We start from the raw sequence: 16920 nt of genomic DNA on the forward strand, positions 1-16920 counted from the left end.
CTCCCTATTCCTGTGCAGTCCAGCCTTCTCTATCAGACAAGACTTTGCCACTCTTCCCACTCTGAAGTTTCCTGACTCTGTCCCAACACTGTCACAGGCAGCAAAGAAATGACCAGGTGGTTGACTCCTTAATTCATACATATTTCCATCCAGACAAGAATTATCTATTAAGTTGTACTTTTGCACCGTTAGGATCTGAATATCCCTTTTTAATTTCACAGATAAGAAAAAAGACCGTAAAGTTCTAATATCAGAAGCTGCAAATGTGTATGCTCATGAAAGATCTCATACATACTTCTAAACATTCTGAAAGAATATTTGCAAAGTTATTTTCTCACTATTATTTTTTATTTTCCATAGCCCGTCAGTCAGGAGCATCACTACCAGAAAGAAATGAGCCCGCTTTCTCATTCCAACCCACGGTAAGATTCCATTTATAGCCCAGACAGTAAGGATTCAGTTAGAGTGTTCTGAATATTAAATGTGACATTCTTTGATTTAATCTTAAATCTCTTTTCAATTGCAACCTCCTCTCAGAGGTCTTTACTATTACTCGTTTTAGTCATTGTCTGCAGAATGTCTGCCTTGTCCTGGAACGCGGAACAGAATTCTGCATGTTTTGGGTGTACTGCTGCATATTTAAAGTAACTGACACAGGCCTTGCTCCTACATCTGCTTTGATGCGTGATTCAGCAAATCTTCCTCATCTGACATACACACACTCTCATCTGTTTCTTTCTCCCTCTCTGCTTTGAAGGCTTAGAACTGGAATTCTGTATGTGACTGTAGGTGTCAGGGAATCCATTTGTTTCAAAAGATTTTGATGTTACTTATTTAAATGGGGTTTTTCAGTAGATAGCCCAGTCAGGAGAGGGTGTTACAACACTGTGGGATGGTTCAAAGGGATCCTGTCTACAGCATATTTTGACTGTCAGGTTTTTAGCTTGATCTGTTTAGTTTGGAATCGGCAACAGAATTCCTGTGCCTGTATTATAAGATGAGGTAAAGACAAGGGGAGAGTGTGGCTAGGGAGAAATAATCAAATGGAAACAACCAAAATTCATTGTCCCATTTCAGAACTTCCTTGTACCTGTGAAACTCCATCACTTTGACAATTTTAGAACAGCCTGAACAAGAGGTGTACTTACTTTAAAAAGTGATCCTATTTCACTTCCACTTGGTGTCGTTAATGGGGATTTTGCTTGTCCAAGTTCTAAGTGGACAATGTGTGTGTGGGTTGGGAGGGAGGGGAAGAGAGAGCATTACAGATACAACTTCTTTATCTTTTATCAACAGTCTGAAGTGTTTTATGATACCACACTGCCAGTCAGTTGTGCAGGTTAATATGCATTTCTCCTCACACAGATGGTTTCAGTCACTTGTCTCATTTGCCATCCACATTTTTATAGATTTAGAATCTTCTGGTTAGATTTTATGAAGTGAACACTATGAAACTTGCTGTGGAAGTTCATCCAAATGCATCAGTTATTGCAACATGCAGCCATATGTTTCCTAGTGCACACAATATATTACTGGAGTTAAAGTATAATTCTGGATTCCTGTTCCCTTTCACATGTAAATCAAAGTGCTTATGTGGGTGTTAGTTATCAAAGGAACCACCTCTGTCCTTAGGAATTGTTACAATGGATGAAGTGGACAGAGACACTTGACTATAGACCACAGAGTAAGATATCAGGTACCTTGAGACTGACACTTTGGACTCTGTACTCCAGAATCAGTTTCATAGTTCTGGTGGCATTTGAATTGCCTATATTTTAGTGCAAGCTACGCTGTTTGTCTTCTTTTTGCCCATACATTGGTTGAGTCAGTTTTTATTAAGTTATTTTTATGCATGTGCTAAAGCAATTTGGTACTCAGTATATTATATGTACTGAAAAACAGAATAAACACCATTATCCCTGAAAAATAAAGCATTTCATCATATCAAGCTAATATGATCAACAATGAAAACTTGTATTTCCATATAATAAAATTTAAAACAAAATAATATAAATTACAACTTAGTTCTAATGCTATTTTAATCCAGTACACATACTAGACTTAAATTTCTCTAGAAATCATTTTTGAGAAATGCAGGCAAAGTATTCGTAAAATACCTGACTTGCAAGTGCCTCATAAATACAGTAGCCCTTGTGAACTGCCAGAAGAGCATTATTGGGCTGTAAATACAGAAGATGAAAAAATTATGAGGTCAGTTTGCATCATGATATAAAAACTGGTGGTTATGTGACTTGAATACCATTATTCATATTATCACCTCTCATTTATAATGGAAAGCCATGTAGTGTTTTTCACACTAGGTGTGTACCTAAATGAGGGGGAGATGAAATTAATGCTAATTCTATAACTTAGTTCCTAAACTGTTTTTAAAGCAGATTTTAACAAGTAACATACGAGCAACTGGAAAATGTCTAAATCTTTGTAAGCCTACCATAGCTGTATAGGGGAACACACAGAATATTTGAAAAATTGATACATCCTATGTGGATGACTGGGTACAAATACCGCAGCATGAAGACAGTAACGTGATGCACTTACTGAAACAACAAATAGTTTGTTGTAAAGACTGATAAAGAATTTGACAGGTCTCAAGTAACTTGAAAAAGTGTAGCAGTGGTATTTTCTGGGAAATGAAAAGAGAGCAATGTGGAAGCTATTGTCCAGTAAATGTAGCTTCTGTCCATAATAAGATAAAAGAACAAGCCAGCAAAGAAAGCACCTGTGAAGATAATGGAAATGCAGTCAATAAAAAGACCCAGCTAGACTCATTTTCCATTGGTTCCACTGGGTAAAGGTCATAAGTCTGCCAAGAATATTGGTACTGCAGTACAAATCACCTCCACATCACGCTGCTTTGCAAGGCATAGAACCAGTTAATGAAAGGAGACAGGCTGACTGCAGAGGCTGCAGAGCCAGATGAGCAAGATGATGTTCAGTGTTTCAAGCCTTAGCTCTGCACTTCCCACTGACTGATGTGCTGTATGGTCCAAGCTGAACTTCAGAATTGCTCCTTTCTCTTCAAATATGAAGCTGTAACTGTCTATGTTACTTCTTCCTCCAGTGCAGGGACTGGAAATTGCTGTGTACCGTGCATCTACTTAGTAAGCGTTTGTCCTCCAAAATATTTGAGTGCCACAAGGCTTGGCAGTTTCATTAAGGAAATGCTGAAAGAAAGTAAATATTCTAGAGGAATTTCAGCCATGCTGAACTGCAAAATGTAGGGCTGCTTTCTGAAAAAGATCACTTGAGCCTAATTTTATGAATAGATTTTCTGAACTTCTACAGATGCTCTTCAGAAAATTTCTGATAAAAGCTGATTTTTCTGTCTTTGAGAGAGGGGCTTTTTGTAAGCCGAAACCTATTTTTATAAACATTGCCTCATTAGATCCTGTCTTGGCATCCTACTCAACTCTTCCCAGGCTACCAAATAAAATTTGTTCCTCTGAAGTTCAAACAGCTGTTCCCCAAAAACCACACTAAAGTGGGACACAAATATTTCAGCATTTCATTGGGTATCTTCTCACAAGAAGTGTGTTTTACTGAAGTAATTTTATACAAAATGTACACAGCCAAATTTTCAGTTAGGTTTTAGCCAGACATTTAACTTTACATGTTAAAAAAAAAAAAAAGTATTCCCATAGCGAATTGTGGGCACAAAGATATAATGAAAGTAAACATCTGCCTGATTTGGACTATAGCCAAGAATATAAGATCTACACATAAAACAGAGACATCATTTTATGAGAAAGTCTATTGATCAGTGGTCTCAAACTAAAGAATGAGTGATCAAGCTGTTTTTCATTCACAAATTAAACCTCAGTTTAACCACTATTTTCATTTGTTGTCCCTGTTAGTCGCTGGCAGGTTTGGTACGTTAACAGCTCTAAAATCAGCAGCCTTCCCAAACTACTCTATATATGTGGTGCTGACAGCTTTCCAAAGGTGCTTGGAACCTACAGAAGTTAATTGGTATATCAGTCAATGAAAATGATCTTTTGAAGTATTGTCAGTGCCTCTGCTGTGGGCTTGGTCAGGGTTACCGGCACAGAATTACCAGAAATAACCAGAGTTTTACTCCCTTGTTAGCTCCACCTCTGTCTCCTCTGTGCTGCTAGAGGCTGGTGCTTGCCCGGCTGGTATGTGAAAGTGCATGTGCATCAGTATATAGTGTACTCTACCATTCAGCCCTATGTGTTGGAATTCACCCTGCCTGATGGATGGTTATGACCCAGCACGGGGACAGGAGGGGAGTCTTAAGCCTCCTTGCTGATACTGAGAGTCCATCTGTAGCTGATGTAGGTTGTCAGCCCCAAAATTCCACCGAGAACATAAAGAAGCAATGAGATGTCTTTTTATCAGGCTCCCATCTGCCCTTTCCAGTGTCTTGTTCTTCTCCATGATCCTCTGACCTGCATCCATGGAGATATCTCCATAGGTTTTGCTATGAAAAGTGAGTGTTACAGTTCCTCTGATGTGTTAGGGTTAAGGACCATCCTCAAGCCAGTCCAGTAGCTGACTTGTAAAACAAGCTAGATTTTTCTGCTCTGTGTGTGCAAGTCTGTAGCTTCTTCAGTGCGATTTTTTGTGTTTAAATTAGACTCCATTAGTGGGTTTGTTGTGAATAAAAAAGAAACCTTTTAGGGCTAAGGAGCATACAAGGTCCCTAAAATTTTAAGGAAAACCAGTATTAAATATTTACTAGAATTGCTAAATGGAAATATGATGCATTTCAGGCCAGCATTTTGTCTAGATTTGTATTTATCTATAAAAAGTGTCACCACTGTAGTGTGGTTTAAGTCCTTTGTAGCTTTGCCACTTGTGGATGTAATATAAAGTTCCTTGTATCTGTAATTGGCTGATAAGGGCCCGCAGTCTTTGACAAATGATTAATAGTCGCTGACCTCACTTCACATAGGCTTGGTACAGGCTGACTAAAGCAAGCTGTCCTGTCATTGTAACCTACATGTGTTACATTAGACTGATCAGGTGTCATCATTCCTTCCTCTACAATCAAAAAAAGCCCACCAAACCCACAAAAAGGGGAAAAAAAAAAAAAAAAAACCACAACCTAAAAGAAGCTAGTAACATTTTCTTCCACTTTATGGTAAAGATATCTCTCCAGTTATGGGAAATATTATAGATTTGAGATTTATCATCACACATTTCATTGATGTGGAGATTAACATGTTTGAGGAAGACAATAACTATAACTTTTTGGAAACATTATAGGTTTTACCTTAAGAAAAAAAAAGCAGAACCCATATTCTTAAGTACTACTTTATCAAACAATGTGATTTTCTTATTTTTCTAATGATATGCATGCACAGTAGTTTTGATGATGAATCATGAAATGGATGAACATGTTCCTTTAGCTAAATACATTTTTAACTTATTTGCAAACTTGATTATCAGTAAAAATCTGGTATATTAGCTAAATATTATGAACACATGTTCCTATGAGTAACTCTGAGCCACTCTATTGATTTTAGGAAGTAAATTATTTCTTTCGTTTTCTTTAAAAGTTTCTGCTGGAGAAGTATTTTTTTAGAGCCTATTGTTGTCATAAATGCCATTATCATGGCACCTGAAATTTCAATAATATGTCAATGATCCCAGCACAAAAATACATCCACTGCAAACTCACAAGTATTAGAAGCATGTTCAGCTTTGAAAACTTAAGTGTTCTAATAGCTGATGCATGTGTTATTATACCATTGAGAGATGTACAGTAAAAGAATTGTAACTATTTATATAACATATATTTGCACTACACCAGAACTTCTCCAACATGCACGCCGTGAAAGTCAGACACAAAAGGTCTTTGTGTCCTGTATCTCCAAGCAAACGCTTAAACAGCAGAATAACTTAAAGAAGCACATTTAAAGATTGAGTTTTGCAAACAAAGAAGCATATTTATTTTTATGATTCATTACAAGTTCAAAGCCATAGAACTCCATTACTTCTGCAAAACAGACAATATTACATTATGAAGTATTATAAAATTACACAACAGTTGTCAAAATAAGTGAACAAGAACAATGTATCACAAAATGTACTTTGGTTTTTTATTGTACTTGTTCAGTAACTTTATTCATCCACCAAATAGAGTAATTTGCAATAGATCTCCTAGTCGTTAATCTGAATTAGCAAAGTTCTGCTGCATTTGTCGGGCTATAATATGCATGAAAAAGAACATGACAAAAGGAGAAAATGGCACAGGAAACATCTAATTGAAAAGGTTAATTTTTTTAATCATGATGTTAAAAAGCTTAGCTGCAGGAAGGTTGTTGAGAACCAAGTGGCTAACAAGTAAGAGCTTGTTAAAATAATCCAAAAATGGCTTTCCCTTGCATGGGAATCTGAGAACATGAAAACCTAGCAGCATATACACTAAGAGGTTGAATATAAAACATGGTAAATGCTTTCAAACATGCAGTTGCGTCTATGTTAATATAATGTAGTTTGTATCTTTCTTGTAGCCTCAGGACTTTGAATAATTTTTATTGGTTTCACCCTTTTTCTGAATATTCCTGGGCCATTCAAACAGTTGTCTTGGCTGTGCTCGTGTGTAGGGATGGAGAACAGGCAGTAAGATATTTTACACACCTCTAAGGTCTTGCAAATCGAAAGGAAGAGGTAGGTGTTACCTGGTAACAAGTCCAGGATTCCCTCTTCACAGTCTTGCGATGTCTCCTTCAGTACGCAGCTGAGTACACCTTCACCATCATGTCTTCTTCCAGGGGATCTCTCCTGTTTGCAGATGACAAGACACTTTGGTCCAGCCATAAGCCGGTATCTGAGTCCAGCTTCTGATGACTCAGAGCCTTTCGGGGTAGTTCACAGGGCAGGCAAGCTTCTGAGTACGTTTGTACCAGTTGTATTGTTCCCTTTTCTGGAGAGAAAAAGCTTACTACCAGTAACCCACCCCCCATCATGGAAATATGTATTTATTCCTCCATCCTCCTCCTGAACTGGAAGCTGATTTAATTACAGACAAATCGGGCTCCTTGGCTGACATCCCATATGCATATAACATTTTCTTATAGAGCCAAACTGTCTGAGTTTCCAAGGGCACAACTGCCCATGCCTCCCTTCCCTGCTATTCCAGTATCATTTGTGCAAGAACCTTGGTTTTATTCCTTTATGTTATTTTAACGTTTGATGTTGACAAAGCTTGATGTTTTTAAAGAATTGAACTGAGGTAGCATACTTCTCACTTTGTGGTGGCAATTAAGTTTCCAGCTCCATGCTGTACCATTCATTCCATTAATATATTAAAAGGTCAGAGTTTTCATGCATACATTTGGGTTTTTACTTTTCTGAAAAAGAAAGTAGTTTGCACAGACAGGGAACATTCAGCAGCAGCACCTTTAACAAGTCTGATAATATTAAAGTTAGTGCTGTGTTGAGTCATATCTCTCCATTGATTTTTAAAAACCCTCTGGCTCCATGTCATCCATTAAGAGTTAAATGGGATCCAGTCTATGCCCAGGATGCAGAGAACAGTGAGATGCTTTTGGTTAGTGACTGTGGAGAAAAAGTATGACTTTAATTGCAACAAGACTTATTAGGTACTAGGTACTAGATTCTGGTGCTTCCTGAACCAATGGAATATTAAAATATATATTGTTTTAATGTTTTATTTAATTATTTAAAATATGTTAAAAAGGAAGCACACCCTACATAATGGACACTTCATTAAATGTGGAAATCCATTTGATTCACTGATCAGTGAGTATCTGCTGTAGTTATTAGAATTTACTTGCTTAAGATTAGATTAAGATGAAAGAATTTTAACACACCTTTGCAAATTCATTACTTTCAATTTATACAGCTGATTTTCTGATAAACGAATCAAAACTAGCAAAGAAGAAAGGGCTAGTATTTGACTTAAATTAGGTGATGAAACACTGTTTTTTTCTACTACTGTCATTTATATTGCTAGTGAATATTGAAACTATAATCTAGCCACCAAGCTAACATAGTGATGAGCTATGGGTTTAGTCTTTAAGTAAATTCCAATGTTACTGTCATTGAACAGAAGCTATAATAGAAGTTTCATGTATTTAATTACAAAGCATTGACCAAATAGCACAATATATTAATTAGTAGAGCTGTTAAATCTCCAAATTCAGTTCATTCGTGGTTTTAGACTGATGTAGATGACTGTATGTTTTTAATAACCTGAAAAAAAATATCATTTCAACTATGATAATGAAAGAAAAACAAGGTGCCATTAACAAGTCAAACTTTCAGCTAATACCAGTCAGCGTGATTATACTGTACACACTTGTCACAGCACCTTACACTATGAAATATCTTGTTTAATAAGTAGAATTCACATCTCCTTTGTTATCCTTGAATCTAATCTAGCACCCGTAAACCAGTTCATTTGCAGATTTAAGACTTTTAAGAGCAGTTTCAAGTCTTCCATGCACAGTTGCACATGTACTTTTTATGATCTGATCTCTTTTTTAGTTACTAATTCATTGAAAATTAAAGAATTTAGGTTTTAAGGAGGTCTCGCTGCCTCCGTTAGAAGTGTGGTATTTGGCAGGCTGGACTTGCTGAAGTGGTTTGGGGGAAGGAAAAAGTCATTCTCTAAATATGCTTGTGATTTTGTAAATCTTAGTGCTAGCAAAAAAAGAAAGTTCCAGTAAGGCATACAGTAAATGAAGATATTATGAATTAGGGTTGGAATGAATCTGTCACTTTGACGGATTGTGAGGCAAAGAACAGATTAACAGATTACTCATAGTCAGAATGCAGCTCACTGTGAAAAATGTGCAGGAAATGATAAGTGTTGGTTTGTGCTGATTTAATGATATTTTGAAACTACAATAACACTCCAGCAGAATAATACAATGTAGCTCATGCCTTGCATTTTTTAATCACCAATGTATTGCCAGATTGGCCTTAAATACTTTTTTAAATAGAGCTTTCGATTTCTGCAAAGTCATATGGGAGTGTATATTTTTGTTATTTTTCAAGATTTGTGTTAAAATGTGCATTCAAAAATCCTTGATTTGTATGTATAAATATACTCTATATTCTTTTGGTAGTATATCTTCTTCTGTATACTCACTCAGTTTTCCATTTTAAAGATACTGTTTTTCCCACCTGGAGCTGAGTAGCACTGAACAGTTATTGATGTATAAATCAACACTGAATGTTTCTTGGTTTATGGCATATTTATGTAAAAACTTTAAGAATGTTCAAGAATTGAAGTTGTTTAAACCATTTTAGATGCAATAATGGACAATTCAAGACTCATATGACTTCACTGTTATTACAGACATATGTCTGTAGGACCTGAAATTTTATTTCAACATTTTTTCAGATAATATGATTGCATTTTGTACATAACACAAACAGATATTATTAATAGCCTACGTAAGTCCTTGCTTCACTACTGAAACTATTATTGAAGGGTTTATTTCTATGTAAATAGTTCTATAAAAAAAAACAAACTCCCATTATACATACTTCATTAATATATTACAAAGCAGAGCCCGAATAGGTGTGTCTAAGTAATCTGATTTACATTAAGTTACATGTATGAATGAAGTTCAGCAGATACGTAAATAATTGAAAATTTAGATCTGCTAATCTAGAGGAGCCTAACAAGTAATGCATGCTCCAAAAAAGATGTAGCAGGGAATAGGTGAGGGCTTTTACAAAGCTAGGTGACTTTTTATTGATTTATCCAAGAACTGAGTTAGTGTCTAATAGCCTTTCTTAAATAGATATAATTAAAAATCCAAACAAGTGAGAAAAATAGGTCTTCGTCTTAGCTGAACTGAATATTTAAGCTATACTGAACCATACTTTTGATATGAGCTGGCACTTTGCATTCAGTGGATCATAGTAAGGTATTACATACTCGCTTTGATCATTAGAGAATTTGCTTTATGTGGTACTAAATATTAGTAATGCAACGGAAGTATGTGCTGAGATTTTAGCTGATAATTGCACAAGATGTCAAGAATTGGTCTTTTTTTCCTCTAAAATATTTTCATACTCTTGATTCATACATTGGCATTCTCTGGCCCTCCACAGAGTTAGTCAAATTATCCATTGTAAAAGATAATTCAGCAAATGTGCTCCTCTTATTAACCCTCAGGCACAAGCCAGTTCTCTCATATTCGTAAGATTTACTAAGTAGTTTATGCAGTTAAATACCATCTTTTGTGTTCCTTATTGATTGTAGACTTCAGATGCATAATAGTCTGTCAATGTGATGTGTTCTTAATGCAAAAACAAATGTTTTTTAGTTCCCTGATTTGATATAATGTAGCCTTTCCCTTGCATTTTTAAAGTATACTACCAGACTGGCTGAATAGTTTGAATATTCCTTTTAATTCCTGTATAGAGTGTTGGACAAAACCATACTAAAACTTTGAAGCATGTTAATTTTGTTAATAATATGGATTAAATGATCCAATTGATTTCAGTAATACAGATTAAATCTCATCCAAAAGAAATGTAATAAAGCATGCTATCTCAATTCACAGCAATGTTAAAAATCTTTATACTAAGTGATTTGCCATTTTCTCAGTCCAGCTAGTAGGATAGACTAAAAGGCAAAAATATCTGTAAAAAATCAAAGTATCAAAGGTGGTCATTAAGATTTAAAATAAAACCCTCTGATTCTTCGGATTTCTGTTGATAGTAATAATTTTGATACATTGTCATTGGTAAGTGCTACTTAATGAAGCATCGCTAATATTCTTAACAGATTTTACTGATGGATCTTTTCGCCATCTTCTGCGAAACTTAACATACTTTCATAAAACAGAAAACAATGTTCACAAGTCCAAAAGATTCTTTTGCTTGCCATCACAGTTCAACTATCATGTGATATTTTAATATATGACAATTATTTTCCAGAAGATTTTTTTTTTAAGAAAAGACCATAAGGTAACAAGTTTATGTAACATTTTTAATTATATTATGGTATGGAGAATAGCTTTCAGAATAATGAAGAGTTTCAGTGCGAGCATTAAAGGTGCATGGTACTTTGAATGTGTGTGGAAGCTATTCTGAGCCTTAATACAATGCGATTCGCAATGTCAAAAAACAGTACTTAGCATTCCACATTGTTATCAGGAAAGCTCTGGATAGTTTATTGCATGTTGATTATATTGATTACAGCTGGAGGCATTGATAGCATAAATAGAGTGCCTTTAATTAGTCAGAATGTGCGATTAGCTTTTCTGTTTTAAGGAGATAAAGTAGCATCTTCAAGAAGTTCTCCAAAAAAATATTCTTTATTCATAATCAGAATAAAACCACGATAAATGGGAACATAGTCCACAGTCTGCATTTCTCAGAATATTCCTGGGTTTCTCCATGCTGAGCTCCACTTTTAGGCAAGGTCTACCTACAGATTTTTCAGGATTTTTGATTTGTTTTGTTTTGTTTAAAATTAGTTCACACACTGTCTCACACACATACACGCTTTAGTTTCTTCCTAAAAGCAACTGCAGATTTCATTGTGGAAAAGTCTGTCTTGACTGCAAGGCTACAGCATCTATCAGAATTACCACTGTAAACCCACTTTTCAGAAGTTTATCAATCAACTGCTGGTATTTACTCTCTACTGCCGTTAGGCCAAGAAGATTTCAGCACACAAGAGATTCTTTAACAATTTTTTTTCAAGATTTTACAAAAAGTTAATCTAGACATTGCTAACCTGTGGAAGTAATAAACCAGGTTTTCGTATATTGTGTAAAATGTTTCAACCTTCAAAGTAATATTAAGTCAACAATGCATCCCTGATACTGTAGTGTATTGATTACTGAGTAATAAGAACTATTACTTTAACAGCAATACTGGTTTAATGACACATGATTACCTTGCTCCCGTAGTGTTCTTTAAAGGAATTGTCTCTTTTCCACCGGAGGTAATTGCCTTATTATCTTTCTTTCCTTCTACTAACATCCTCTCTGCTTTCCAGGTGCCAACTGTTTTCTTTAGAAATTCTCTGATATATATTTTATATGAAAAACACGTATCTTTAAACTCTTCTGTTTTGTGCCAGACCTGTAGAACTGCATATACTCTGAAGCTTCTTGACTTTTCTAACTATATTTGTTGGTCTGACTGAGATAATTCTCTTTAGAAGCAAGCACTGTCTTTCCTCTGTCCTTGCACCACTTTTTGCTTCAGCAATCAGCACTATTCTAGTTGTCTGGATCTCAAACATCACTGTCTTTTAAAAAAGTAGCAGTGAATTTGCAAGAAAGGGTAGCTTGGGAAACAGAGAGGTAGATTAGCTCTAATAGTTCTTCCTTACCTTCTCTAAAATTGCCGCAGTTTCTCCAAGAGATTGCCTTTGCTGAAGTTGTGTTTCAGTGCAATTGTAGAGAATCAGGTACGTGATAATGCTTCATGTTCCCGGACCACGTTCTGTGAGCAATGGTCAGATTCTCACATTAGGCTTATGTGAGCTGATTCTAAGGCAGCACAAACCACACACACAAGTGGCAGAAATGGAAAATATATTCTACCATGCCACTGGATAGCACAGCATGCATTTAACTGTTACTCCTAAAAACATTTGAAGCTTCGGTGTAAATAAATGGTCTTTGGCTGTATCCAGGGAATGCGAGTATGGTGAGCAATGACAGAGAGCACTAACAATGAGATGTCTAGGCAAGCATATTGCTGGGTGGATTAGTTGTACCAGTTCTCACTGGAATTAGCTGAGCGGCAGAAGAGGAGAAGGATTGGTTGTGAAGTTTGCCATATGTGTGAAAATAATGATGGTGTAAAAAAATTTTGAAGTATATTTTTACATATTGAAATAATGGAAAATTCAGCATCTCTTCCTTTAAATCTGCTATACCACTTGCTGGATTTCTACACCAGCAGTTCTGTTTCCTGAGGCAGAAAATTAGTTTTTTCCATTTTGACTGCAAACAGATAGGTGGTTGTCCCCTGATTCACCCCAGATCATGCGTACATGCCAACAGGAGATGATGTGGAATCAATAACAAGTCCAGAAGTAGCAGAAAAACTAACCAAAAAAAAAAAAATCAGATGGCCTATTTTAGTAATCCTAACACATGACTGAGTGTTGCCAGATTTCTCTGTCAGAAGCAAATCGTACATAAAATCATCAAGGCTTTTCAGAAGGTAGAAGTCCATTACTGTTTACTGGGTGTTGGACAATTGAGTTGAGACAATTACAGTCTGGCAATGTAATCTGTCAAGCTTGGGGGAAAAAAATCATCTCTTCTGGACAAAGCCATGGATGTTGAAGTTCCCTCTACAGCTCAGGCTAATCTCCCTGGCCTCTAGCACAGGTTTGCATGTGTGATGTTTTTGTGAGATGTTGGAACAGGCATGGCCAGGCATAAGTTGAATCAACCCCAAACCAAGTGTAATTTACCTTGTAGAGCTGCACTGTTCCCATGAGCATGAAGCAAACATAAGGGAATTTGAAGACCCTTTTCCCCTTCCATACCTCTTGCCTTGCAGTGAAATATGTTGGTCAAAAAGGATGGATCTGGTTCTGTCAAAATTAGATGATTTACTGGCCTCCCTCATTCTGTGTTCAAGTGTTAACTTCCAATTATTTGGTCTAGTTAATGGTTATGTGGAAGCTTTAACGTGTTACAGCTGTTACTGTTGGAGAGATGGGAACTTACGGAAACACCAGATGCGGACAGTGGGCAGGGATTAGTTTCATGTATTAAAAGAACTACAAGACATGATCACCTGCACAAGGGATGTCTTGACTTTGTGACTTAGATGTGTCCTTCCAGGGCTATCTTTCTCTGATTGATAGCATAATATGAGTAACTTTTTCAGCGGAAAAATCTGCAGTTCAGTTTGCGATAGAAAGCAGTAACAATAACAATAAAAACAACTGTTCTGTTTCCCTTTCCTTGAGCTATAACAATCAAAGACAGTGTGTCGTAAAGTGGGGTATGTGAAATGAACATTGAACTTTGCATGAATGTATGATAACGTGAAAATGATTTTTAAAAGCTATCACAAAGTAGTGTTCAGGAGAGATATAAATTGCCTCTTAAATTGAATAGGTGAAGAAGGTCTGTACTCCTTCCTCTATGATAAAGATCCCATCTAATATTTTTTTTACAGAAGCAAAATAGGTATGTGGCAGCCGTGTTAAGGTGTCTTGCAGTAGCTAAAATCATGTTATGCTGAATAACATTGTTTGGATTTATAATATATAATTGTTTATAATGTATTTACCCAACAAAGCTTTTTTCCTGTATCAACGATACTATCAACAATAACAACAACAACAATAACAGCCTGACTCATCCAATGTTTCCTTCTTAACAACACTAGAAAACAGTTAGTATAATTATTCTTAGCTCTGATCACTAATTCCATCCCTTTATTGAAAATTTTTAAATTATTTAAATTTAAATTAAAAAAATGAGCTGTCCCACAGTTCATGACCATGAGTTGGTATCACACTGTTAATGCACCCACTTCATGTGCTCAGCTCTAACTCACCAACCATCCACACTGTGGGTGATGGACCACTTGCTAAGTCACCATGTTACAGGGAACTCCAAGCAGTGCCAAGCTGGTGGTAACTGAATACATCTCTTGTATATAATCTTAAGCCTTTTTCCTTAGAAGAGGGTCAGGATTTTTAATCAAATTGACCCCCACAGTCTCGCATCAAACACAGCTTGTTCATCCCAAGTCTTTACTCCTCCGAAAAAGACACTCATGAGTCCTGTAGGCTTTCAGCGTGTAGCTCTGTGGGTTCTGGGTCACACCTCATGTATGCCTTTTGCTGAGAGAGCAATACCAGCTAAAATCTGCAAAGCAAACCTGACTTAAAACACAGATTTCAGTGTGAACAGAGCAAGTGAAAAGGCTAAGGAAGGAAGGAAGCCTTAACATTTAAGAACTGTATTCACTACTAGGTTTATTTTTATAATAATAAAATCTAGCTTGATTTTGTTTCATCATGCTCGACAACCTGCAATTTCCTTTGAATTTTTTTTTAATAATCAAAAGAATTAGAACGAATAGGAATGCAAACTGTGCTTTTATGAATGACATTTTGATTTGTGTTTTTCAGGGAGTGGTTGAACGCGTTCAGTCCCCCCATCATTCCTGGAAGCCAACAACTGGAAGAGCACACTAAATCTTCAACAAATCAGAGTATTCCAGGTAGGAATTTATGAAGACAATGAAAAGGATCTGGATAGAAAGACATTTCAAAATGCTGTTTCTGTACTGCTGGTGCTGCCTTTTTGTAGTTTTCTATACTGCTACATTTTGGTTCCAAGTTCTCTTACTTATTATTCTCAGCTCAAGCTAGCAGAGTTTTCCATGCAGTATTATTTGCCTCTGATCAAAGAATAACTTAGTTGCAGTTTCCTAATATTCTGGCTCGATAGAGGTTAACTCAAAAAAAATGCATCTTATTTGTTTAAAATAAGGAATTTATGCTAGCGGGGATTGAAAACCTACGAAAGAAAGAACACAAAGACTAAACATTCAGAAGCATAATTGCACTTACGTAAGTGATACTTCTCTTATGAAGAAAAATTTCAGATTCAGCCTTAAATGAAATCTCAGCATGATTTCCTGAGTAAAGACTGTTGTCACCAACCACCTAAAGTGTTACAGGTTTTTGTTTATTAATAGGGTTTGCTTAAAGAATGGCAAAGAACTTAGTTGAAACTAGAAAGTCAACAATGATAGAATGAAACAAATACCTATTTTTCTTCAAATGCTCTTTTTTCTTATCAGTTGTCTTAGGAAACAGGGTAGATATCTAAATTTTTCCTCTAGTCTGGGGAATTCCATATGAACTCTCATAAATCTGACATGTGTATTTTGACTGCCCGAGGGATGAAGATGTCTCAGTGATTTTCTGTCTAAAATAAATTATGCCACTCAAATCGGGAACGTTTTCATACATGTATATTTGTAATCATTTCTGACAGCAAAATAGAATTTTGCTGTCAGGAATGGACCTTGCTTTGAAGAATCAAATAATATGTTTTCTTAAGAGTCCTAAGTAAGCCAAAGAGAGCTGGACAGTAATCCTTGAGTTAAAGTCATGTTGGATATAAATCTATGATAGATCCCTGAGAATTTTTTTATGTTAGTATTATGAAATCCAAGGCTTGCTTCAGTTAAGATAGAACTTCTGTAAAATTTAAAAATTGTATTATTATCTTTTAAAAGTTTGATGGATTTCTTGTGTTATTCACACTAGGATTTCCAAACTGGTTTGTGAGTTGTTTCTAGGCTCATTTTCCTTTATGCTGAAATATTTTACATCATATGTTCATGATTGCACGTTTGGAGAACAGAAAATCTCTATATACCATAGCTTGGGGTTTTTTCCTTTTTATTTTTGTGCCTTTATTCGCTCGGATTAAATTATGATTCATGTACAGATATGATACTTGTAATTTTGATAACTTCACACAGAAACTTTTCTACAAGCCATTTTCTAATATTAAAACCTAGAATACAGTGGAAATATATTTATTTGAAAAGGAAAACTATTTTGGTTTTCCAGACCATGGTGACTATGTATAAACAGTTAACAAAATCCAAGTACAGTTACTTGTATATTTATTTCATTGTTTAGAAAAAGCTGCTACATGCCTCCTCCATTCGTTGTTATCCAGATTCAGACATCTTGTGCAAAAGCCTTTCTCCATAAAAGCAATAGCTCCCCTGAGTTCAGTGGGGCAGTATCTCATTTAATCTGACAGATATTCAGAGGTACTAACTACCTTCAGTCTTCTTGCAGCTCAGAACTAAAAAATACTCGTCCCTCTATAACGTTCATCACAGACTTCAGTTTGCATTTAATATCAAGTTACTTTCTAGCCTGAAATACTGTTTAATTTTATAGTGATTTAAGAACAAAAGCTTTGA

General features: G+C 35.8%; 1 protein-coding gene across 2 annotated transcripts in view; it reads left to right on the plus strand.

Annotated features, from left to right (window-relative positions):
* The window catches only part of CFAP20DC (CFAP20 domain containing), an 84247-nt gene that overhangs the window by 64784 nt on the left and 2543 nt on the right, over positions 1-16920 (plus strand). For both annotated transcript variants that reach the window (XM_040593450.1, XM_040593451.1), the window contains exons 15-16: positions 361-422; positions 15098-15189. In XM_040593450.1, coding sequence (XP_040449384.1) covers positions 361-422; positions 15098-15189 — 154 coding nt within the window. The remainder of the gene's footprint in view (positions 1-360; positions 423-15097; positions 15190-16920) is intronic.

This window comes from Falco naumanni, chromosome 4 (genome assembly GCF_017639655.2).
Source record: "Falco naumanni isolate bFalNau1 chromosome 4, bFalNau1.pat, whole genome shotgun sequence".
NCBI lineage: Eukaryota > Metazoa > Chordata > Aves > Falconiformes > Falconidae > Falco > Falco naumanni.